The 17,789-nt window shown below is 40.9% G+C and overlaps 1 protein-coding gene across 1 annotated transcript in view; it reads right to left on the bottom strand.

The window, feature by feature from the left end:
* PRODH (proline dehydrogenase 1) overlaps positions 1-17,789 on the bottom strand; it is a 227,899-nt gene that overhangs the window by 40,007 nt on the left and 170,103 nt on the right. Inside the window, exon 11 of the mRNA XM_073629331.1 lies at positions 17,217-17,392. Coding sequence (XP_073485432.1) covers positions 17,217-17,392 — 176 coding nt within the window. The remainder of the gene's footprint in view (positions 1-17,216; positions 17,393-17,789) is intronic.

Below are 17,789 nucleotides of genomic sequence, written 5' to 3'. Positions count from 1 at the left end.
GAGACAAATCCCTCCAAGAAAGGCTTGTAGGAGATAGTCTTGTTGAGGCCAGGAAAAGTAGTTGCGTTGAGTCTAGAAATCCAGTGCTGCTCCCGCTGCAAAAGTGTCTTCTTCCAGTCACTGCCTCCTGTGTGAACTTGATCCAATATTAAGAATTTGATCCGTGGGAAAGGACCGCCATAGAAAAGGGTAACATGCCGTCCCAAAGGCAGATCTGGATTGCATGATTGCATTCTACAGATATGCTGGTATGCTCTCTGCCAAGATTCCATTTTGGTCTTTCCCATGTAGAAGCAGGAGCAATTACACTGGAGCAAATACACAATGCCTTGAGTGCGACAATTGGTAAAATGTCTGGGAATAAATCAGGTTCTATTTGGAAGATCTGGGTACGTAGAAGTGTTCATATATTGACAGTACCCACACCCCCCACAACTAAAAGTGTCAAGCCTTTTACAAGAACCCCGATTTATTCCCAGACATTTTGCCAATTGTCGTACTTAAGGCGTTGTGTATTTGCTCCAGTGTGACTGCTTCCATGCGGGAAAGACCAAAATGGAATTTTGTCAGAGAGCATACCGGCATATCCATAGAATGCAATCATGCAATACAGATCTGCCATTGGGACGGCATGTTACCCTTTTCCCATGGATCAAATTCTTAATTTTGGATCGAGTTCACCCAGGCCTTAGAGGTGGTGACTTTTGCAACGGGAGCAGTGCTGGATTTTAGACTCAACGCCACTACTTTTCCTGGCCCCAACAAGACGATCTCCTACAAGCCTTTCTTGGAGGGAATCATCGCGGGGGGTCCAGAGAATGAAAAAATAGTTATATAGGTATATCTCTTCCCCTCTACCTGTCCATCAATCTGTTGGTCTTTGCACCAATATTACTGCTGTAATATTTGCTATATCTGTTACGGGTGATTGAATCTAACTAACTGAATGAATTGCATTCATTGAATAATGGTATCGTTTGGGATTGAATTACTAGATTGAATATGGCGTATACTGTCAATATTGTACGTACAGGGTCATATACTGATCTCACGTGCCAAAAAATTAAAAAAAATCTTTTGGTTTGCAGATAGAATCTTCTTCCTCTTCTCTTTTTGAACTCTTTATTCCAGGCATCAACTGTTGGGTTTATGGCTGCTTTGCTACAGCCCACTAATATTGATTTATTAAGTCCAGTCTATTCCTGAGTGCAGTTGTATTATCTTCCAAGCTTTCCAGTGCTCCCCTTCTTCCTCCTGTATTGTGTTTACTTGCTCCCTCATCTGATGCACCCAGGCCGACGGTGGCTTGTTTGGGCTATGATGCCTGGGTTACCATGCGCCTCTGAGCTCTGGATGCGTCAGTGGGCAGACGACGCAGCACGCTGCCCCGTCACGTGATCGGCTGCAGCATCTGCTCGTGATGTCATTCGCGGTGATTTTCCACGATAGCAACGTCTGCGGGTGGCGCCGCAGCTTAGCGTCACCATGACCACACACACATCTGTGTCGGTGGCACAACGTGGTGCGGGTGCAGCGATGGCCTAGGTAAGATCCAGGGCCAGCAGTTCTCGATACCTCTTTGCAATGATGGGGTAATTTCCCCTGTGTAATAGTAATGCTGGGATAAATTTCCCTGCACTATATAAATGCATATTACATTTGATCTTTTGCTCTTAGGTTTATTGCTGGTTATTCAGCCACCTCCCTTATATTGGGGGATTGGGGCCACCAACCTTTAAGTATGGGATGTCTTTGCATTGCAAGATTTAATCCACAAACTTTAAAGCAATAGGTATGTGTATTTACATATATATGGTCGACTCTAGTGAGTGTCCATTCATTTTGTGCATTAGTCCATGACATTACGCCCCTGTTTTCATTTTTCTGTCTTATACTCAGATCTGTGTGTGACTGCTCTAGCCCCCCTTGTGGGAGGCAGTTCTCAGGACATGATTTATCTGCATCTTGCTTTGGCTTGCTTGACGTCATTTGGGCGTCTTTTTCCTCTTTTGTGTTGAGCATATGATCTCCATTGTTTGAAACACGTAACACATGAGGTCAGTACTGATACCAACATCTATGTTTTTTGCTCTATTTTTATAAACAATGGTCAGGATGATTAGTCTACAAAATATGTGTTATTTTGGAATTCTATGTGTAATTATGTTTATATTAATATTGTAGATTGTATTCATCTGGAAGTCCTCAGCCCATTCCCTTTCCCTGAAGAAGACCCTTACCTCATTCGTTGAAACGCATTGGATTTTACCTGTCTTCCAGACAGTTGGTTTGGGCCTTTTCCATTTGTCTGTCTTTAGACTGCTTTCTTACATCATGTGTTTTAGTTTTACCCATGTTGTATCATGTTATTTACACTCTGTAATAAATTTGTATTTTATTTTAAAAAAATTCTATTCCTTTGAGTGTTCATGGTCCTCTAAAGTCCCACTTTTTGAGGAACCCTGTTTTTATATATTTCTATGTTGATGACATACAAATCTATCTTTCTACCCCTTCGCCAAGTCAGTCTCCTCACGCATTGTCAATTTACTGACAGACACATTGGTATGGATGTCACACTACTTCCACAAATTCTTTTTTTGCAAAACTCAGCTCATAATATTTCTTCCCCCATGTGCCCTTTTCCCTTGACTTCTCTGTCAAGATCGATGGCACAACTATCAGCCCGTCCCCGCATGTCAGGGTGTTAGGTGTAATCCTGGACTTTGAACTCTTTTCGGCCCCATATCCAATCACTGTCCAAATCTTGCCACCATCTCCAAGATATGCCCCTTTACCAATGACTCCACAAAGCTTCTAATCCACTCCTTAGTTATCCATTGCCTCAACTACTGAAACGCCCTCCTCGTTAGATAACCTTTACATAGGCTATCCCCCTTCAGTCCATCATGAATGCTGCTGCCAGACTCATCCACCTTATCAACAGTTGAGCATCTTCTACCCCTCTCTGCCAATCCCTTCATTGGCATCTGCTCACCCAACTAATACAATTTAAAATTCTAACAACTTATAAAGAAATCCACAACTCTGCCCCCCAGTTACATCACTAACCTAATCTCATATCAACCAAATTGTTCTCTTTGTTCCTACCAAGACCTCCTCTCCAGGTCCCTTGTCAGCTCCTCCCATGCTTGCCTCCAGGATTTCTCTTGAGCCTTTCCCATTCTCTGGAACTCCCTATCCCAATCTGTCCGACTATCTCCGACTGCCAACAAATTTACTTTTATTTTATCCATCAGCTCATCCCCCACAGTCACCTGACCTTCCCTTTTTATTTTGTAAGCTCTAATGAGCAGGGCCCTCTGATTCCTTCTGTATTGTACTGTAACTGTACATATCTGCCCTCATGCTGAAAACCACTGCGCAAACTGTTGGTGCAATATAAATCCTGTATAATAAAAATAGCTTAGCTTTTTTTTTATAATTTCCTGCTTATAGGATTTGTTAAACACTGAGAAGTGGTCATGAACTGTACATGAATGCGGAGCTGTTTTGCCAAAGTAAAAGCATGGCAGAAAGAAGACACTTTCTTTGCAATCTTTGGACTGGGCTCAGCAAAACAGTCAAGCATACTGTGAACATACATGCACACTGCAATGCCACTGCTCACACAGTTAAATGAACCCCTATTGATAGTCCTTTGTTCTAATTTTTCTTTCCATTGGGCTTACAAATCAATAAAATATTTGGGAGTTTACATCACTCCGGACACCAAAGACCTATATTCACTGAGATTCACACCTCTTCTCAATCTTAAACAGGACCTTCAACAATGGCATTCCTTGACATGGTTTGGGTGATGTAAGGCCCTGAAAATGATGGTCCATCCACGGATCTTGTATGTGTTTCAGGCTCTACCCATCACCATACCTGTAACTTTTTTCAAACTAGCTTGCTCTCTTTTTAGGGAATTTGGGCCCACAAATCACCTAGACTCAAACTGCAACTCTCCCTTTCTAAAAGGAGAGGAGGCACCAGCCTACCCAACCTGCCCGATTGGCACTGCAACGAGAGCTCCAAGCCGTGGGTCTCCATTAAGATTGAAGACTCTTCTGTCTCTCTCCGATTATCTCCCTGGCTAACTGCCCAATTACCTGAGGCCACACGGAATCATCTGCTGATTGGTACGTCTCTACGTATAGCTAGATCAGTTTTCTGCACAAGTGACCTTTCACCACTGCCCTCACCCATGACATTGGTCATAGGGAACCCTGACTTTACGCCGGGTTTCACGAACAGATGCCTCTGGAGTCTAGATCAACAGGGGAAGTGGCGGCTCCTGGACTTTTGACCTCATGGGGGATTTCCATCCCAGGCCGACATCACCAGGCTTTCTGACTCACCCCTGGACTGTTGGAGTACCATCCAAACCAGATTCTATTTACGGACTTTTCAGAGATCTCATTATTCACCATGTTTACTTACACCATATGAGTACCTTTGTAGAAAAGGGGAACTGACTAGACACACTCTCCCTACTCTATGACTGTCTGGATGCACACTCTGACGACCCACCTCCGTCATATGTACATCAATGGGAGCAGGGCTTTGGGACACAGTTCACGCCTGAACAAGCTAAAAAGATTTTCCTTTTAACACACAAATCATCCATAGCTAACCAATGGTACCGTGTTCCTTACCCCCTCCACAAAATGGATAGTAGTGTTCCGGACACTTGCTTGCAAACAAGCTGTGGGCACGATGTATCATATCTTTTGGCATTGCCCCAGTCTTGACCCTTTTTGGGAGGATGCAACGGCTACTATTAAACACTTGACCTCGGTCGACCTGAGTGGGAATCCAGCAGCGTGTCTCCTTCACCTAACGGAAAGGCCCACCCCAAAATACAAACAATCGCTTACTATTCATTTGGTAAATGCAGCAAGGGTTTGCATTCACATGCTCTGGCGGCAGACGCAGTCTCCTACTAGTGTCCTGTGGTATGCCAAAATTAATGACATCCTCCATATGGAGGAACTGAATACCACCCTAAACATGACTGAGGAAAATTTTAGGGAGAGGTGGATGCCCCTGTGATACTTTACTTGCACTGATGGCTTACTACAAGCATTGTCCCAAACTGAGCCGATCGCCGGCCGAGCCACCTAACTGCAACTCTGTCTATGACTAGCAGATAGTGTCTGGCCCCTGGAGGGGTACTCTATGGCTTCCTTACCATTCTCCCCACATCTCCTCCCACTCTCCCACCTCTCTTCTGGTCCCACTTATAACAGTACTCTATGGTCTTTAACTTGACTACACTATAAAGCATTTGTTAACCCCACAAAAATAAATAAATGGATCCTGCTCCTTTAATACCGGGCACTTCTCCCCCTTCCTGCCCAGGACAATTTTCACCTTTCAGTGCTGTCGCACTTTGAATAACAATTGCGTGGCCATACAACACTTGTCAGGGAAATAGGCGCATCCCTATGCACAATACTACAAGGATTGTGAACCGGCATAAGCAAGGACATGCTGACGCGCATCAGCGCACAAGGATGCGCAGCGTCACAACCAGACGGACGTGCAGCGCCGTGATCAGGCGAACGCACATGCGCAACGCCACGCGCGCGACGCGATAGGGGCGCCACAGCATACTTAAACCCGCTGCTGACAATGGCACATCGCTGGTTTATCGTCAGCTTCCCCTGTGTTCCTGTGCCTTGTATCTCCTGCTTATCTGATCTCCTGTGTACCAACCCGGCTTGTCTGACCTGCTCCTTCTGATTCCTTGGCGTGACCCCCTGGCTTGCGTATGACTTCCTCCCACCTGCTTCCTGCATCTGACCCCGGCCTGGCTAATGGATTCCGCTAATCCTGTCTCCTGTGCGAAGGACTCAGCTGCTCTTAGATCTCGGACTGTCTTGCAGTGATTGACCCCTGGCCTGGCTCCTGACTCTGCTAACTGAATATCCCACTGGTCCACTTCCACTGGACCCTCTAAGCATGCCTGCTTCCAGTAACTTTGCCAGTAACTTTGCTTGTCTACCAAGTTCCTGGAAACCAGCTCTATCAATCAGGCAACCCATGATGTGGGCACCACATTTTTTGTGTCATCTTCAGGGTTGTGCTGCGCTCGGCTGCAAGGGGAGCCCTCCCAGCATCTTGGCCTCCAACCAAGTTCCTGAAAACACTGTATTCAAACTACATTTTTATCATTTTCTTCCCACAAATAGAGCTTTCTTTTTGGTGCTATTTGATCACCAGTGGGGTTTTTATTTTTGCTAAACAAACTAAAAAAGACCAAAATTTTGGGGAAAAAAAAAAAAAGTTTTAGCTTGTCATAAAATTTAGTTTTCTCCTTCACTGACAGGCGTTGATGAGGTGGCACTGATATGTAGAATTGATGGGCACTGATATGCAGCACTCATGAGCACCGATAGGCGGCACTGATATGCAGCACTGATGGACACTAATAGACGGCACTGATGGGCAGCACTGATGAGGTACTGGAAGGTGTTACTGCTGGGCACATGTTTGGCACTGTGGTGGGCACTGAGAGACTTTATTGAGGGGGCACTGCTGGCAGCTGTTGGGCACATCTGATGGGGGCTGTGCTGATAATCAATTTGCTGATTATCAGCACAGACCCCCCCTCTAACAGGGAGAGCCGCCGATCGGCTTTCCCTGTCAGAGCGAACCGAGGAATGCCATTTACTGGCACTTGCTGGTTCACGCAATTAACAGCTGTGATTGGTCACAGCTGATCACGTGGTAAGAAGCCTCTGTCAGAGGCTCCTTACCATGATCGGAGATGCGGCGTGTCAGACTGACACACCGCACTCGCGATTGCCGAGCGCCGGCATATTATCCTGCTAGACATCATATGACGCCCAGTCAGGATAACAGAACCACTTTCCGGCCGTCAATCTGCCGGGCGGGAAGTGGTTAAAGCATTTTATACAGCACAGTGCTTGTGCTGTGTAATTTGGAACCATGTAACACCTAAAAAACCTGGCTGATCCTGCCAGTTTCACCCCTCCACTATGTAAACACACCACGGTAATCATTGCTGCTGAGCCCCGACACTGTGGTCAGTATACGGGCCTCAGTTATCCGCACCCTGCTCTTTTGTGTCTGTCTCCTCTGCCCCCCCCTCTTCTCTCTGTGTGTAACTTAGTGACAGTGCCGCCTCATCCCCCTCCTGCTGCAGGAATAACCAATACATTTGTATACTATCCGTTTTGTCTGCTAATACAGTGCCCCCTGTCTGTTTTATTTTAAAAATTCCTCCTTTATCATATCTGAGGTCGACTCCCGGCGGTCACATGACCAGCAGTGTCTCCTTTCTCCTCCTTGCGTCCCGCTGACTCTCAGCCCCGCCTGCTGCTTCTGTCAGATGGCACAGAGGGAACACGGCCGTTTACATGAGCGCCGGGAGCCGCCGTGAGTTATGGGAAAGGAAGAATTTTTTTAAATAAAACAGACCGGGGGCACTGTATTAGGAGACAAAATGGATTATGTTAACATGTGAAAGTGGGTTAACAACCACTTTAAGTTCTCTATAAACCTTTTATACCCTATGGGACAATGACATGCTGTTGCTACACTTGGACCTGAGTTGGCCTATCGTAGTTGTCTCTAATCTCTCAGCTATTCTTTCAATGTGTTTTGTATGATTAATGTCTGACAAGTTTCGATTATTTGTTTTACCAAGGCTATGTTAAACATTCAACATCAGAAAAGCCTGGTTGGCGGTACTGTGCAAATGAACCAAAATTGTTGCTTCAATTGAGGGCCTTGATTTGTTTTCCTTTTATTTTTTTCATGTTGTTTTTTGTTGCACTAAGGCCTATTCCTTCAAGAGTATGTCTATGATGTACCATTGTAATTTTGTCAAGATGGAAATGGTTGCTAACTAATGTTTTTGGGTACTATCTAAGATGTGCTCATCACACGTACGGCCATAAATAAAGATGAAATTAAAAAATAAATGAACCCCTAGATGCAGTGAGTGGTAACAGGGTTCCAGCGGCCTTTTAAAAAATACAGAATTAAGCTGAAACCAAAGGCTGATAGCTTATTGCAGGAAATCTTAATACAAGATCAGTGCATACAATGGAAATATGATCAAGACCATTAACAAGTCTATTCAATGAATTTGGTAGCCCTGGTTGAACAGAAAACAGAGAAAGAGCTTAAAGATTAAGGTCCGCCAGTCTGCAGCTTTTGCTTTTCTGGGTATTGAAGATATACAGTTGGATGTGCTGAAACTAATCCAGAATTCATTATTACTAAGCTATAATAAGCTATTCTCTCTGTCTGTACATGTTGTAAAACATATGTTCTAAACTTCCAAACAGAATGTAAAGCACACCCTTGTTCATGATAAGAGCTCTACAAGTGCTTGCAGAATGTAAAATAATTAGTACAAATGGCAAATACAGCAGATTGCAGCTTTCTAACAGGCATATTAGTGTTTTATGGTCTGATGGTGTTAAACTGTATCTCTAATTTAAACAAAAGATTGCTATAATCCTATCTATATTAGACTAAAACACTACAATTTCATTGAGAAATCACCTTAGTCAATTTACATTTACATTGCTCAATTCTAAATAGCTATCTATATAAAGAGTATCAATTGTACCAGAAAAGGAGGGGAATCTTAAAGCAAAAACTGCAGGGAGAGATACAAGGACTGCCATTAAGGAACTACCTTTCCAATAAATGCTAGTTTTCAGTACTTTGAGTGACTCGTTTTAACCTCTCTCTCTGTTCCTTTACGGCATACTTGTTTCAGGGCAAAGAATCAAAGCATTAAAGCCAGAGTCAGACAGGCAACTAGCATTGCCTGTAAATGGACAGTAATAATAGACATTACATTTTATTAATAAGTTTCCTTCAAGGTTTAAGCTTGGTTAAAACAATATGGGAGAGTTTTTGCGCTTTTCTGCAGATTTAAACTTTACTCACAACTAATTAATATAACCAGCTAGTGCAATCTAAGTTTTGTAATGGGAAAAACTGCAGCACCTGTATCACTTAATGCCTATTTCAGGTCATACCTGAAATGTCTTGTACCTCAATGTAGACTTCTGGGGTAAGCAGAGAACCAAACGCACAAGCAGGAATGGGGATTGCTGAGGGTTTTCTGTACAGGATTTGTGTACAGACCACCACCAGAAATCTCAATCTTCAAGATACTTTGACATTTGACTTATTTTATAAAGTTTCTGCATCATATTGAAAGAAAGTAATTCATTTTTAATCTGCTCTACTTATGTGTTTGTACCTGGATGATTTTATATTTTTAGGTCAGAAAATGTTACTGTTAAAACTCTCAATCACATCCCACACACTGTCATGGCAAACCCTAAACTCCACTTTGGTACACTACACTCACTCCTTAAATGGGCTTCTAAATTGCCTAAAGCTTTAGTAACATCAGCATAAAAAGCAATTTGACCATTTAGGTGAGGCTGATTGTGGTCCAATGTCCTGCATAGGTGTGGTGTGTTTCCCTGCTCCCTATATTACCAAATATTTTCCATTTCTTTCATTCTTCCCACCTTTGCCACATATTTTCTTAACCCTTTCATGACTAAGCCTATTTTTGACATTTGGTGTTTGCAAGTTAAAATCCGTATTTTTTAGAAAATTACTTAGAGCCCCCAAACATTATATATATATTTTTTAGCAGAGAATCTAGAGAATAAAATGGCGATTGTTGAAATAATTTATGTCACACGGTATTTGTGCAGCGGTGTTTTAAACGCAACTTTTTGGGAAAAGGGACACTTTCATGAATAAAAAAAAAAACGTAAAATTAGCCCAATTTTTTTGTATAATGTGAAAGATGATGTTACGCCGAGTAAATAGATACCAAACATGTCACGCTTTATAATTGCTCGCACGCGTGGAATGGCGACAAACTACAGTACCTAAAAATCTCCATTTGAATTTATTTTACGGTTACCAAGTTAGAGTTACAGAGGAGGTCTAGTGCTAGAATTATTGCTCTCACTCTGACGATCGCTGCGATACCTCACATGTGTTATTTGAACACCGTTTACATATGCGAGCACGACTTTCGCATGCGTTTTCTTTGCTGCGCGAGCTCACGGGGACGGGGGCGATTTAAAAAAAAATGTTTTCTTATTTATTTTTATATTAATAAATTGTGTTTTAAAATTAAAAAAATTTTGATCACTTTTATTGCTGTCACAAAGAATGTAAACATCCCTTGTGACAGTAATAGGTGGTGACAGGTACTCTTTATGGAGAGATCGGGGGTCTAAAAGACCCCCGATCCCTCCTTTGCACTTTGGATTGGTCATCGGGCCTCTCGATGGAACGGGAGGCCCGGTAAGAGCGGCAGAAATGTCCCCTCCTGTTCCTCCGGTATAACAGCCGATCGGCTTTTAGCCGCATTGGTTGTTATACCTGGATAGCCGATCGCCGGCTCTAAAAAACAGTACCGGGATAATGCCTGCAGCTGCAGGCATTATCCCGGTATAACCCCGGAAAGCTGAGTATGCACATCTGCGTACGCTCGGCGGGAAGGGGTTAAACAGAAGATGCCGATCTGTATATCAAGGAATTCCCCCATCATTTTGGAGGATTTTCTCAATTTGTCTCATTTTTTAAGATGTCACATTTAACAAGATTCACAAAAAAGAAAGATTCTAATAACAAACAAAAGTCAGAATTACATTTAAATTCAAGATTTGTCAACCATCAGTCATGTACAACATAATAGAGAGAAGTTGAAAGAACAAACAAGATTTGCCCATTCAGCCATCATTTTCAGAAAAGAATCCCCTCATGTGTTACGCACCGACTGATGGCTATAAACGTCTTTTTATTTTGTGGTTTGCAACTGCGGATGGCTGAATCTTGTTAAACGAAACACTCAAATCCTCTGAAAATTATGGGTGTATTTTATAAAATGCAGACAGATGAATGCCCATCAAACATTCGCTGTGTGAGCCTCACAGCAAATTCTTTATAGACTCCAAACCACCTCAGATAAATGACTTTGGCTGTGACCCTGCTGATGGCTGTATCCATTCACAGCACAGATCTGTGTATTAGTAAACACAACCCAGATCTGGCAGTTTTTTTTCTATCACCCTTGATTTCACTTACCGTTCAGAGCTGAAATCAGGAAAAAAAGCCAGCCAGTCAGTCAATCTGAGTAAAATCAGCAAACATACACTTGTTAGGCACACAGTTAACTCTTTAATTGCTCTCCTGATCACCTGTCACCCAGCCAATGCCATTAGTACAGTGACAGTGTACAGTATTATCACTGTATTAGTGTCACTAGTGACATCAGATAGTATTTGTTAGTGTCCCTCCCAGTCAGTGTTGGTTAGGGTCAGTCCCCAATTGCCCGCCACACTATCACAGTCGCACTAGAAGTCGCTGATCACCACCATTACTAGTATAATGTCTGTCCAGGTCTGTATCCTGGTCACGGTCAGAACTATACTAGTGTTCTCAATACTATAGTGTCCCCAAAAACACAGTCAGCCCTGATCACTGTCAGCACTTGCGACATGTAGCAGAATAAATTTTGGCCATTTTAAATTTATGAAGAAATTGTATTTTATTGGCTATGTTTTATAACAAAGTAGAAAATATTGTTTTTCCCCCCAATTTTTTGATCTCTTTTAATTTATATAATAAAAACTAAAAAAACAAAAAAAAACAAAAGAAAAAAAAAAACAGTGGTACCCAAAATAAATCTCTATATATGTGTAAAAAAAAAAAAAAATCATGTGGGTAAAAAAAAATTATATAAAATTTAATTTGGGCAGTGTTGCATGACCGAGCAATTGCTGAATAGTGGTTAAAGGGGTTGTAAACTCTTGTGTTTTTTCACCCTAATACATCCTAAGCATTAAGGTGAAAACATCCAATGACACGGGCGACAGGGGGGGGGGGGGGGCAGAGTCCTGCATTCTGTGTGAATGGACACAGAAGCAGGACTTGGGAGCTACCAGTGCCGCCGGGAACCCCAGAAGAGGAGGCCATGCTGTGCAAAACGAACTGTACAGTTGACGGAAGTACAACATGTTTGTTATTTAAAAAAGAAAAAAAATGAGGGTTTACAACACCTTTAAATAAGGCACATATTGTATTTTTAAAGTGACCTTTTTAATTAAAAGTTTTCCTGAATTCCTTATAGTTCAGAATTTTTTTATTCATTTCAAGGGATAAAGCAAGCCAATGAGAACAATTTATGCAACATAAAAGTACTGCAGAATTTGGATGCTGTATTATGCTAATAAGTAATTTACTCATCACACTTCTATTCAAATGTGTTCTCATACAGCTGGCTGATTAACTGAGCAGTGTGCAACTGGACGGATTCTTGGCAGTTTGATACAGTTTTTTATTTATCTGGCAAAGATTTTGGCTGAATCTGTATAAAGCAAAGTATATGCTTGACATTTAGAGTCTGTTATTGCCTTAAGCTATTCTGGAAAGGAAAAGGGACGTATTTAATAAAGTGATAAAAAAATAGAATAAAAATTTTTTTTTAAAAAAGGGTAAAACTGATGTTAAAAAAATTGCCGTGCTGACTCATTTACTAAAGACATAATAGCTTCTGCTCAGAAGCAACACAAAAATGCCATTTACATTGTAACACAAATTACAACAAATATAATTATCTTTGTTGGCAGAGTACACATCTCAAGATGTGGAATAAAATGTAAAAATAATGCAAAAAAACCCCCAACATCATAGATTATACCAAGCAACATAATCAAAAGTGAAAAATGGACATAAGGACTATTTTAAAACAAGATCCTGGTTGCTTCCTTCCTGTCAAATTAATTTTGCATCTACCTTTGACATGTTTAGCAGACTATCAAAAACAACAGACCTGCCTTATCCATCTTACCCTTGTTGCTCCCTCCCAACAATTGCACTTTTAGCAATAAAGTTACTTAAAAAGTAAAGCAATAAAGTGCTTTCTGATAAACAATCTGAGATTTATCAGGTAAGGTAGCCCCCACATGTTTATCCTTTTTTTAAAAAAACCCAATGTTTGTTTAAAATATTGTGTCAACGTGTTTGTACTGAACATTACGAACCAAAACAAGAACCAAATTACCCTCTACTGGTACTCTTCCATCTCTGCCCCCATTCTGTAAGAACTCATTCCTATTCATATTGTAAAGCCTCTTAATTTAATTATCGAACCCTTCTTCTGTATATCCTTTTTGTAAAAACCTCTTTTTAGGATGTTGGATGGTTTTAAAATAGTCCTCATCCTCCATATAATTTTTCTTCATTCTCGGGAACTGTCCCATGGGTATATTAAATAACGACAGGGTATAATGACAGCTAGATAAGGGTGTGAGGCTTTTTCTATATGTGATTAAAAAAAAAGACCTGGTCCTCAATATATCTCCCTAAGTCCCAAAAATTGACAGGGGGATGTTCATGATAATTTAAAAAAGTGTTACTAAACCCAGAACAGTAAAAATAGTCTGTATATGCAGTAAAGCATGCTTGTTATACTAACTGTGGAACCTAAAGGGTTAATCCTCTGCATTGTGTAAAAAAGGCTGTGTGATCCTGTCTCTCTGGTCCTCTTCTTCCGCTGACTCCAGACCATTTCCTGATAGAACAGGGCATTAGGGGACAGACTGCACATGCTCAGTTTGGTGTGTACTGCTAGATAGTCTTTTTTTTTCTTGGGAGAGTGCATGTGATCAGCATAGGGTCAAACAGCACTGTCCAGAGGGTCAGGGGAAAATGAAAACTCCTCCTACAAGCTTTAAGCAGACACTGATACAAGTCACAAGACTGCTCTAACTGCTGATGAGAAAAGGTATTTATCAGTATATATTTATTAAAACTATTGTATTTCCATGTTCTGTGTACTGTGGGAGACCAGATATAGTGTATGCAGCGTCATGGGTTTAGTAACACTAACACAATATTGGTATCATCATCACGTTGTGTCAACAACTGACGCAACTCTGCAGTAACCCTCCAAATTATGATCATATCAAAATACAGTCTCTAGAAGAGCAGCTTCTCAGGTTTGTTATTTAGAATATTCTGTTTCCCACTTGGCCATGAATGCATTTAGCCACACTGGGGGGCAAATTCGGCAGTCATTGCTACTCTTGTGGCCTGTCAAAAAAATTTCCCTCCAAACCAGAAACAATTGTTTTCTAAACCGAACTTAAAACGCCTTTAAAATTAAGTTTTTCTGGGTAGAGATTAGCTCACTGGAAGAGGCATTTTAACAATGCCAAGGCTTCCCAATGGTTTCTAATAGCATATAATGAACTCCCATTGGCTGTAATTAACCGGCACTGTGAGTCTATGGTGATATCTTTCAAAAGATTTAATAAATGTTTGACATATATTAAATAGGATGCCATGGTTTGAACAAAAAGTGGTAAATAGAAGAAGTCAACATACTCCACCAACCTGGCAGTGAGTGAATCAATGCCGTTCACGATAGGTCAGCCAAATGGGTTACATTTGTGAATTCTTTGTGACTTTTAGGGAGATAGTAAATAATGGGGATTTCAAACTCTGACTTAATCAAATACCCTTTTTTCTCTTACTTCAAACATCGAAGGGTTTACCTTCTTTGACCAACTGGGCTAATTGTTTTATAAGTGGGGTCTTTTTAAACTTTTTCATATGTATTATCTGATAAAAGACGTTCCGTTTCTCGAATATAATCCTGTTTGTTAAGCACCACAATCAGCCAGTCTAACAATATCCTCCTTCTCCAAAGAACTATTGGTCATAACTCCTATTACCTTGCTTTATCTCCAATTTATGTATATTGTCTAGTATCATTATCTTAAAGACCGCTACATAATTGGTACCAGGCACTGCAGGGTTGCAAAACTGATTTGTTGGATAAACTGGAATATAGAAAACAATCTTAAGTGTAATTATTGTTTGTGCAAAATACACTTTTTTCAAATTCAGTTTAGTTATATACTTGTAAACATTGATATGAGAATCAAATTTTCCCAGGGCCTTTTTGAGAGCAAATCTCAAACCCTTATCTAATACCTCATTCTCATCAGTAAAAAGTGGGGACGACCACTTAGCTGAGATTGAAAATGCTTTTCCCTTTCTCCTTCCTTTTCTTCCTCCTCCCCCTTTATATCTTCTGTTTTATATCTGGTGAACAGAAACCACTTTTTCCTTGGGGATCCCCCTCCACAATAAAGGGAAACCCAACTTGTTGTTGGGGATATTCATAATTTTCCAGTGGGACATATCTATTGAGGATAGTAAATATTCTAATGTGTGGTCCCATAATTAGACTCTTTCAAGCTCAATTCCTAAATTGTCCCCCTCTTCATCCAGAGCCTTTTGTGTGGAGATTCTTACTGTTGCCATAATGTCTAGTATAGGATGCATAGTGCCAGTGGTTTAATCTGATTATTCTAGTGCTTCTTTGAATTGGCAAGCTTGGACCTCCTCTGAAACCCATTAATATTGTCAAATGCAACTCTCTGCTGTGAAAAATCAGGGGGTTTAGAGGCATCACAAATGTTATTTTCTAAATTAGATGGTTCCGATCCTTTTCCCTTCGCATACTTAACAGGCATGGAATTTGTAGAAGAGGGATTCTATAGGAGGCCAAATGCCACCACCTTAATCCCTTAAGCTGCCATTTTAAAACCAGGTTATTTTGTAATTGTTTAAATCCCTTGAACTGTTTTTACTTTTCATCTGTTTGAATTTCCTTACTCGGTTGCTTATGTTATGCTTGCAAATTGGTCAATGCAACCAACAAAAGGAGAAAAGATTTTATTATCAATACTAGCAAGAAAAGAATCGTGATTAAACAATTTATCTAATGGAATTCTGAGGTAGTAATATATACACTCCATTGTCCCTGTGGCCTCCGGTATGTGGGGAGGACCACAAGAAGGTTATCCAGCTGATTAAGAGAACAGGTCTATAATAACAAAAGGAGATTCAAGGGGCAGAACGTATTCAAACATTTCTGTATACATCACAACCGGGACATTAGTGGTTTAAAATTTTGGGGTTAGGTAGAAAAAAAAATTTGGAGGGGGGGGGGGGGCAATTTTAAAAGAGCCCTTTCCAAAAAAGAAGAAAGAGGTCTAAATGTATAGGGCTTTTCATGAGGCAAATACTTTTGTGAGCTGTTTTCATGCAGCTGCTGACCCAATCTGTGCTAATAAGTGTTGTTCCTTTTTCAAATTACTGACAGATGTACCTCCCAATAACAGCACTGGGTGGTAGCTGGCTGTGCCTTGGTCAATAAATGTCTCTCCAAGACTGATATCCCCTGTACCCCTGATGGCATATTCACGAAATGCACAGAGTGTAGCCTAACGATGCGGGACAGCAAGAGAGATATTGCAATCTGCTCCATTCCTAGGCAGCAGTTTTCAGTTATACCAGCAGTGGCGCTGTGAGGCATGCAATGTGACAGAAGTACTTATTAGCGCTTATGTTTCCACATGCAATGTAAGTGCATTTCATTTTTGACCTAATGAAGAAGTTTTTAGCAGTGTACACTAGGATTTGTTTTTTCTCTTGAACTGTGTAGTATACAGTATAGCTCCTTTGGGGGGCTGTGTTCACAGCCAATGGAATTCATGAGATTTGACTACTATTTGATGAAGCACTGAAGTGGTGTCAAATTGTCTCCATTACTATTGAGAGTCCACATTGGAAAGCCCATATGAGAGCACCTTTACAATCCTGAGTTTATTTCTCATGCTTGTTTGACCTTTGTAGTAAGGACTTTAAACTTCCCAGGTCTGGCACCCCCTGCTGTGCTTTGTGGTTTTTCCATCCAGCCCTACATCACTACAGGATAGCAAAGATTTCAAAATTGGGTGCTGTACCAGACAAATATAAAGTCTCTTCCTTTATAAGTACTATTTGTTTTAAATATTTTCTCCCAGTGACAGGGTGACTAAAGGTGTTATTACTATGGGTATTAAAACGGTAGTAAACCGCAGTAGGTTAACAAAAGAAATTAAAAATTCCCTGCAAGGCAATGTCATAACATGCTAGTATGCATCGCATACTAGCACATTATGAGAGGCTTACCTTGGAACAAAGCCCTCCAGCGGCACGCTGTCAAAGCTGAGAGGGCTGAAATCTTCCCCCGGTCTTCCTTCCGGGTGTGAATTACTTCTACTGTACAGTAGTAGCATAACTCTAAAGTAATTAACTAAAACCTAAAAGGGTTACCTCTGCACACATACCTATGATACATCTCGTTAGTTTTCTCATAAGTGGGATTGATAGGGTCTTCATAGCCAACCTCTGCTGCACGACTTCTTTCTTGCTGCATATAGGCCCCTCTGACAAGTTTGGCACCAAAATGCCAGCCTTCTCGCCGAGACAGCTCTACATCAGCTGTCACATTGTCATAAGCTTCCTAAATGAAAAGGCTCAAAATTAAATTTTAGATAACATCTTTACAGGCTTATTAAAATATATATCAGTGCATGGGGACAGCTATAATGAGAGTGTGTGTTGCAGTGTGTACTTTACTACATCATTATGTACATTAATTCCTAGTGATTTAATACAATAAAAAAGGGGTAAAGTATGAAGTTCAGTAACTAATAATGCATCTTGATGTGAAGTGTTGCTTTTACACATTATCCAACAACCCCTTAAATAGTGGAAAAATAAACTAACAGCTGCATTTCCTTTCCTCCTAGAATGATTTAACTATACAATATTGTTTTGCTGATACCAAACATGTGTGAACTAAACCCCACAGTTTTATATATATATATATATATATATATACACAATAGTAGTGTTTA

Source organism: Aquarana catesbeiana, linkage group LG01 (genome assembly GCF_042186555.1).
Source record: "Aquarana catesbeiana isolate 2022-GZ linkage group LG01, ASM4218655v1, whole genome shotgun sequence".
NCBI classification, from domain to species: Eukaryota; Metazoa; Chordata; class Amphibia; order Anura; family Ranidae; genus Aquarana; species Aquarana catesbeiana.
Note: the sequence above shows the minus strand (reverse complement) of the source record. Positions and strands in the feature narration are given on the sequence as shown.